The sequence below is a fragment of the Ailuropoda melanoleuca genome, chromosome 4, assembly GCF_002007445.2.
Source record: "Ailuropoda melanoleuca isolate Jingjing chromosome 4, ASM200744v2, whole genome shotgun sequence".
Taxonomy (NCBI): Eukaryota; Metazoa; Chordata; class Mammalia; order Carnivora; family Ursidae; genus Ailuropoda; species Ailuropoda melanoleuca.
Genome location: NC_048221.1, coordinates 109703259 through 109711649, shown reverse-complemented (window position 1 = coordinate 109711649; position 8391 = coordinate 109703259). Strand labels below are relative to the sequence as shown.

Below are 8391 nucleotides of genomic sequence, written 5' to 3'. Positions count from 1 at the left end.
AAGGCCCTGTCTTGTTCCCTGAAACCCTAAAAGAAGACAAGCTATAGCAGAAGCCAAGCTGCTGCTTTGGCTGAGAATTTTATTGATGAGGAGAGCAAGCTTCCTCTCCCCTCACTCTACCTGGAAGAGGCAGCTGGCACTGGGAGAGAATGGATGCCCCGCCTCTAAGTCCAGGGTCTGTGGGGAGAACCCTCACACCACCTTGTTGATGATGATGCCTAGTTCTTCAATTTCACACTGAACTTCATCCCCCTTCTGTAAGAGAAGGTCAGGAGGACATCAGTCCTTTGGCCTCATTCAGGCCTGGATTTCACAAACCTGCCAGGAATTCTGGGTCTTTGTTCCTTTTCCACCTTTTAATCAACCTACCTTGAGAAAGACTGGAGGTTTCCTGAACACACCAACACCTGGGGGGGTCCCAGTCAGGATGACGTCCCCTGGGTAAAGAGTAACGAACCTGGGGCAGAAGAGACAGGTGAGACCAGAGCTGAGGTGGCCAGAGCCACAGGGCTGGAAGGCTCAGCTCAGCCTCAGGTGGGTGTGTGGAGTAGGGCCCCATCCCACTTACTGGGAGACCCAGGCTATCAGCTCTTCTGTCTTAAACACCATCTGGTTGGTATTGCTGCTCTGGACCACCTCCCCGTTCACTCGGCAGCAGATCTTTAAGTTGTGTGGATCTGAAAATGTAAAGGTACCATTTTGGGGTTCTCGTTTTCCCTCAAAACCCTCCCTTTACTGAGAAAGCAAATGTACAGCGTGGCTTTGTGACTGGCCAGATGAAAGGTCTGTCTGCGGGTCTCCCTGCATGTGCTCCTGGTACTTCACACCCACTCAGTACTCCCTACCCTGGAACTTTCTGTACAGACACTGGCTGTCTCAGGTCTCCATGCATCTACCACCTAGTAGAGCATCTGCCAGTGGTCGCTGGGGTGGGTTACGGAGGGAATGTCCCACAGCAGAGGCTGACAACTGCAGATATAAAAACGACTGGGTATCTGTACTGCAACAGAGTAACCACCCAGGCAGGGGCATGGACGCCTCCTGCACCTGACGGCAGGGGGCAGCTTACCTGTAACAGTGTCCTGGCTAATGAGCGCCTTTGTCTTTTTTGCTTTACACACTCACACCCCCCTCAGAGCAGCTAGAACACAATTTCACTTCCCTGATGTCTGCACAGGGTGGTGTAAAGCTGGGCTGCGTGGACACATCCCCACCCAAATGGCTGTGTTCTGCCCTCTTAATAACGGGCTTTCCTCCTGGCTCACCTTGCCCTTGCTGCTTAGAATGGGTGCTGCCCTAGCACCCCTGGCTGCAGAGGTGCCACCGTGCTCTCCCTCTCCCTGGGGAAAAGACACGAGCATTTGACAGCCATTTTCTGATGCACAACAGCCAACTTCTACTTCTTTCCAACTTAAAGATGCTCATGGACAGTGGCAGCTAGAGAAGTTTACCAGCTTTGCAGGGAGGGACATGGAAGAAGGCCTGTGGAACTCGTGGCCTAGGTTGAGAGTTGCTCTCTATAAAGACTCAGAAAAAGGCAATTCCACGTTCCAATTTCCTGAGTGCGGCTTTTCTGAACACTGATGTGTCCACGTAAGAACAGGAAGAGTCACCATGTGGGCTATCCAAGACCTACCTGCTATACTGTCCTTGGTCACCAAGGCAGGGCCCAGCGGGCAGAAGGTGTCAAAGGTTTTTCCCAGCAGCCACTGCTTTCCATTGCGTCTCATTTGCCAGTCACGAGCACTTACATCATGAGCCACAGTGAAGCCAGCCACATGAGCCATAGCATCTGTGGCCTTTAGGGGACAGGGGATTTGGCCAGATTGGAAGTTAGATCATCATGGTGACACCAACCCCCATAACCAAGCCTTTATCCCATGTTAGTCGCCAAAACTAGCCAAAGATGGGCAAGGAATAAGGCAGGGAGCAGGTAGTTGCCAACCATTTCCCAATGCCAGAGATAGCTAGCATCTGGTCCACCTTACCTTGATGCGCTTGCCTGCCTTTCCAATGACCACAGCCAGCTCCACCTCCCAGTCCACCTCCTGTAGAGAAGGAAGCAGTGAGCTGCCTGGCTCCAGGGCCTATTCCCAGGCTGAAGGGGCTGTACACTGTGATTCAGGGTCTAGGTCTCTTAACAGTGGGGCTTGGCTGTGGGCCCACAATTGTAATCACTATGCACCAGATGCAGTGAATGAGGGGGGAGGTGTGGCCCCTACTGTGTGCCAATAGAATCCTAAGTGCTTTCAGGTATTAACTAAATTGAAAAGAAATGGGCACAGACACAGAAAAAGGAAAACACGCGCAGCCTTTCCCATTATCAGCGAAGTGCAACTATAAGATAGATACAACTTAGCCTTTCAAACTGCCTGCTCTTTCTACTGATAACAACCAGAGCTGCTCTGAACACAGCTGACACCTGATCTTGGTCTCTAGCATTGCTCCCCACTAGATACAATTGGGTTCCTTGGGGGAAATGGCTAATTCCAGGTCTGAGACAGTACAAGATGAGCGTGGAATATCTTGGCCAGAAAGCAAGGAAGTACTCAAAAAGTGACAGGGCTGGGGCCTACTTGAACCTACCCACTGGCCAAATTGAGACCACCTGAGTATCAAAAAGAATGTAAGTGATGGACTACAACATATTGGATAAAATGAAAATCAGGAATATACAGTGCTACTAAAGGGACAGGAGTAAAAAAAGAAGGGAGGTTGCTTTTCTTCACATAATGCCAGATAATAAGAGCAGAAAAAGGCATGATAGAAAAATATCCTTTTTCTAACCCCCAATACAATAATGGATTCAGGTGAGGATCCCTGGATGAAAAGTTGTGGGGCAATAAAATAGTCCACAGGGTCTCAAATTCCTACCCTGGAGACTGCTTATTAATTACTACAGTGAAATGCACCTTTCCGATGAGATCTAGTGAACATCAAGTAAACCAAACTTTAGCCTCCCAATGGGGTGCAATACACATCTGTTGCTTCAGACTGAATGTGCCCCCTACTCTGAAATTCATATGCTGAAACCTGACCCCCAATGTGGTAATATTAGGAGGTGGAACCTTTGGGAAGTAACTAGGTCATGAAGGTGAAGCTCTCATGAATAGGGTTAGTGCCCTTGCCCCTTCTGCCGTGTGAGAAAACAGAGAAAAGATAGTCATCTGTGAACCAGGAAGCCGGCTCTCCCCAAGCACCAAATGTATCAGCACCTTGATCCTGGACTTCCCAGCCTCCAGAGCTATGAGAAATAAATTTCTGTGGTTTATAAGCCACCCAGTCTGCAGTATTTCGTTGCAGGAGTCCAAATGAACTAACACCTATGCAGAATCCTTGACAAAAATGCTTAAATCTAATCATGAGGAAACCAAGTGTGGGATATGCTAAGACAACTTGCCAGGATTCTTCCAAAAGTCAGTGGCATGAAAGAAAAGGGCAGGGCAATTGTTTGATACCAGAAGTCAGTAAACTATATCCATGAACCAGATCCAGCTTGCTGGCTGCTTTTATAAATAGCTTTCCTAGAACACAGTCATATTCACTCATTTATGTACCAGCCATGGCTGCTTTCACATGACAGGGGCGAAGAGGAGTTGTTGCAGCAGACGCTCTGTGGCATTCGGAGTCTATTATTTACTGACTGACCCTTTCAGCAAGTCTGCAGATCCCTGTTCTAGATTAAAGGCACTAAAGAGACATAACCAAGTACACTGCGTGGCCTTGACTGATCCTGGTTCAACAACAACAACAAAAAAACAGAACCCAAATTAAGTCATCTTTGGGGGCAACTGGGAATATTCCCATTGGAGTATATACTAGGTATTATTCATGTTAATTTCCTTAGTGGGGATAGTGGTTATTATGGTCACATAGGACACAATACTTACTCTTAGAAGATGCATCCTGAATTTTATTTTTCTACAATTAAAGTATAATATTTTTGCAATCAATACAAAATCTGTTAATTTCTTTTTTTTCCCGAGACCAGCCTTACACAGTATAATCCCGTGTAGTCTCTGCTGAATGTACTACGCAACAGGTAGCTCCTTAGGCTGGCTGCTGAGTGCTAAGCACCCTTGTGATGGGCCGGTGACTGGGGGCCTATGAGGAGGCACTGACCTGGCTCTCCGGTGGGAGGATGACCTCGTCGTAGGGCCCCACGATGGAGCTGGCAAACTTGCTGAAGATGATGGGCTCCTTTGGCACTGGAACGTTCTGCTCTTTGCAGTGGTCCACATAATTCATTCCCACACACACCACCTTGTCTGGCCGTGTGACTGGGGCCAGGAAGGTCACCTCTGACCGTGGTAGGACTGGCAACTGGGCAGCCAGAGCTCTGCAGAGACCAGAGCAGGAGAGAGGGATGGTCAGGAGCAGGCCAGCTACCCATGGGCATGCTGGGGAGGTACTGCAGCAGCTATGAGTTTTGCTTTTTCAAATACATCTTCTAGATCTATCAACCATCACAATCCGTGTGCAAACCAAACCCAGCTATTATCCTTTGATATCAGAGCACTGTTTACTTTTTAGCCAGTGTTGATTTCCTTTCCCCCATTAGGTAATACATGTCATGTGGGGGAATTCAAAGGTCCACGTAAGAAGACTGGAAAGGCCTCTCTTCTGTCCCTGCTCCATCCGGGGACACAGCTACTGTGGCCTGTATAGCTCTACACGGCTGCTCTACACACACCCTTCTCCTGTCCTTCCTTACACAAATGACGCACAACAAATACACCTTTTAAAAAAATATGTTATTTTTTGGAGATCTCGCTGTAACAGTATATACCTTTCCCCTTTTTGGACAGGACTGTGTATACCTGCGCAGTACAGATTCACCCAATTACCTGACGAGGGACGTGGAAGAGTTTCCAATCTTGTGAGACTACGATAGTATCGGAAACACACTGCTACCAATACTGTGTGCTGTCAAACACTCGTATTTTTGACAGTTTAATACGTAAAAATAACTCAAAGTGGTTCTTAATTTACCATTCATCGGATTCCACATGGCTCCTGACTTCAGTGAAGTCCCTACCTAATCTAGCCCAAACCCAAGGATCATCTCTAAGAACACCTCTCTGAAGTCCTCTCTCCTCTAAGGAGCCAAGCATCCAAAGACTCCCCTAAGCTTCCCAAGATGCCTCCTAGGACCCCAGATCCCCAACTTCTCAGGCAGACAGGAACTTAGTCCCCTGGGGAAGGCAGGGTGATGAAGCAGAGTTCTGGCTCCACCATCAAATATACGGCCTTGAGATAGTTAATCACCATCCCTGGGCCTGAGGATATTGTCATACAAGATTTCTAAGGCTCTTCACTAAGAGAAGAGGTGAGAAAGGAAAGGTAGGGTTACCCTACCCTGGTCACTTGCAAAAGAATTACCAGCTGGTTGGTTCCCAGGAGAGGGATGGGGGTGGGAAGAGGAGGGGGTAGCAGGGCAGCCATTGCAGCTGCCTGCTGATTCACCTTCTTGCCACTGAGAGAGTGGCCTCTCCCTGCTCCAGGAACTCCAACATCGTCTTAGGCAGTGTGGGGTCAAAGGCGTTGAGGTTGATGATCCCCCCACCATTCCCTGACTCCAAGCCCAGGTGAGGTCCCATCAGGTGGGGTGCCTGGAACTGCACCAGTCTCATCTTTCTGGAGGGTTGAATGGGCCACTTCTGAGTCTGCAGCAGAGTTGTAAGCAACCTTTTACAGGAGACCAGCATCAGAGCTTATGAAGAAAAACGTGGGTCCTAGGGCACAGAGGGAACCGAAACCACCATCAGGATCCACAGAGTTCCCTGAGCTGTAGCCCAAGCCCTCTCCCCCCATCAGCCATTCCTGGCACAGCACAGCCCTGGAAGTGGCCCATACTTACTAGTTATTTCACTCTGTTACNTGTTTTTTTTTTTTTTTTTTTTTTTTTTTTTTTGCTCAATTCAGTGTGTGTAATGAAACATTTCTAGAGGAGTGACTACTTCATGCAGGCACTAACCTAGATGGCAGGGATTCCAGCGTTCCTTCAACCGGTGCTTTCTGCAGGCTTACACTGTCCCTGGCACCACTGAGGCACTGGGCAAACTATAGATCAGACATGCTCAGCCCTGCCATCCTGCTCTCAGAGGAGACTGATATTAACAACTAATGTCATAAGTAAGATCCAGCAATTGGGACTACTGCTGTGATGATAAAGGGTCCTGCCTTTGTCTAGTTCCTTGAGGAAGTGATGCTGAGCTGGGTTGGGCTGGGCTAAAATAAGCGGGACTAGAAATTAGCTAAGAGTGGGGCCCTGTATGGACAAGTGACTGCTGGTGAAACCGGCTTCACAGCTGTCACAGGCAATTTTTTAAAATGCCAGTTTGATCCTATAACCCTTCTACTGAAATGCTTTCCATGACTCACATTACCAAGACAAAACCCCTTCCAGGCCATCCTAGCCTTCTAGAGCAGCCCCCACAAACCTCTCCAGATGGTAATTAGTTTCTCCTGCTGCAGTTCAGGCTACCTGAGGGAAGAGGCTGCAGACAAAGGGCAGAGCTAAGCCTGACAGGCATCACTGGGCTGTCTCCTCTCTGGGTCCAGGACTACATCTGTCTCTCTCACTGCTGAGTCCACAGTGCCCAGCACTGTGCCTGGCACACAGAAGGCTCTACACTACACTCTGTTGAATCAACAAATGCCAGGAGCAGCGGCCTGACTTTTCACTACTTGGGAAAGCTTGGTGATTGTCAACATGGCTGTCTTCCCTTCTCAAGTTGCTTAGAAGGTATCAACAGGATTCAGGTCCTGTTCTGAGTTCTAGATTTTACTCAAAGACAAACCCCATTCTCTTGTTTTGTTTCTAATCTAAGTCTGGTCTTCATTCCAAACAGTCCCTGCCCTGCATAGGTCCTCGCTTTAAAAAGTTGCCCTTTATGCTCAGGCATGTGGAGGTAGTCCCAGACTCCTGGTCCTCACCCTGATGGTTCAATTTGCCATGTTCATTTAAAGACTCATTAGACCCAGGTCACTGATCTGACCACTGTGGTAGCCAAGGAGTTCAACCAGAAAACCAGGAGCTTTGAAACTTCGGCCCTCCTGTCTTACACAACCATGCTGTCAAAAATCTGTTCAAGCCAAAATGCATGCATTCAGACACTCCACACACTGAAAAAATAGTTACTGCTCCTATNTGTCAAAAATCTGTTCAAGCCAAAATGCATGCATTCAGACACTCCACACACTGAAAAAATAGTTACTGCTCCCATTGAATGCAAGGTCTTATTTTAAGTGCTTTACCTATAATGTCTGATCGAATTCTCTTGACAACTGTGGAAGGGTAGATACTGTTAGCCCCATTTTACAGATAAAAAAACAAGGTTCAGAAAGATGAACGGATGTGCCCAAGTTTCCAAGGAGAGAAAATAGCCCAAGAGGACTTGGATTCAAGTCCAGATGACACTGAAATTCTTGGCTTTGGCTAAAGTGTCCTAGAGGTGGTAGGGGTTGGACTTCCAACAGGATATCTCCTAGAGGCCCATGGACATCCTGTCTGCTGTCAGCCCAGGAAAACTTGGTCACATGCTGGCTGCTGCTTCCGGGATATGGCTGGTCACCTGCTTTCCAAGATACAGGCCCCACTGACTATGTCCCNCAGCCCAGGAAAACTTGGTCACATGCTGGCTGCTGCTTCCGGGATATGGCTGGTCACCTGCTTTCCAAGATAACCAGGCCCCACTGACTATGTCCTTCCCACATGACAGGCACATTCAGGTTCTCATTCCACCCTACAATTCCTTCAGGTACCATGTTCCATTTTACATTAGCGGGCAATGAGGCTTAAAGAAATCATTTGCCAAAGTACCAGTTAGAAAGTAGAGTGGCCCTGATGCTTCTGCGGTAATCACGATGCAACAGACATGAGCTCAATTCAACTCCTGGAAAAGGGTCCTTAAGCAAAGTGGCAGATTCGAGGTGGAAACAGCACAAGCACCGCAGCTTGAGAGACGTGGGACCGTGTCCCACCACCCACTTGCTTGGCACCCTGCACCAGCCCCCCAGCTTTGTCTCTGGCACTCAGTAGGCGCTAACGAGGGCCCGCCCCGCCGGGTTCCTATGGTCGCTGCGGCCGCGGATCCCGGTCCAGTCTTGACCTCAGCCGAAGACCTGGAGGGAGGCTGAGACCCGGCCACAACTCCAACCTACCTGGCCGCGGCGGCCGGTCCTGCCGGGTGCCCTGAGCTGCCGGGCTTGGGCTCACGAGGTTGGGGGCCAAGGTCAGCAGGCGCCTAGACACCTGCACCGCGTTCTGGAAACTGCGACTCTCCCGGGGATCTGCGAGAGCAGCGCGCCAGCCGCTCCACTAAGACTTTCGCACAGTGGGGCGCTCCTTGGTGACGCCACGGAACAACAGCCAATAGAAAGGCGCCT

General features: G+C 49.1%; 1 protein-coding gene across 1 annotated transcript; it reads right to left on the bottom strand.

Moving 5' to 3' along the window:
• Positions 1 to 59: 59 nt before the first annotated feature.
• LOC100478510 (fumarylacetoacetate hydrolase domain-containing protein 2A) lies at positions 60 to 8352 on the bottom strand. Its single transcript, XM_011233893.3, has 8 exons — positions 8167 to 8352; positions 5467 to 5735; positions 4123 to 4339; positions 1989 to 2048; positions 1637 to 1799; positions 569 to 677; positions 370 to 457; positions 60 to 255 (listed from the first exon to the last, which is right to left on the bottom strand). Exons 2-8 carry the CDS (start codon positions 5706 to 5708, stop codon positions 193 to 195), a joined length of 942 nt encoding a protein of 313 aa, XP_011232195.1. The 5' UTR covers positions 5709 to 5735; positions 8167 to 8352; the 3' UTR covers positions 60 to 192.
• Positions 8353 to 8391: the final 39 nt, after the last annotated feature.

What these genes read in the sequence shown, in the direction of transcription:
- LOC100478510 (XM_011233893.3), bottom strand. Translation starts at nt 5,708, where the DNA reads ATGCTGGTCTCCTGTAAAAGGTTGCTTACAACTCTGCTGCAGACTCAG. An exon ending in GACCAAGGACAGTATAGCAG is followed by an intron (nt 678 to 1,636) that starts GTAGGTCTTGGA and finishes TTACATTTTCAG; the next exon opens with ATCCACACAACTTAAAGATC. An exon ending in AACCTCCAGTCTTTCTCAAG is followed by an intron (nt 256 to 369) that starts GTAGGTTGATTA and finishes CTTCTCTTACAG; the next exon opens with AAGGGGGATGAAGTTCAGTG.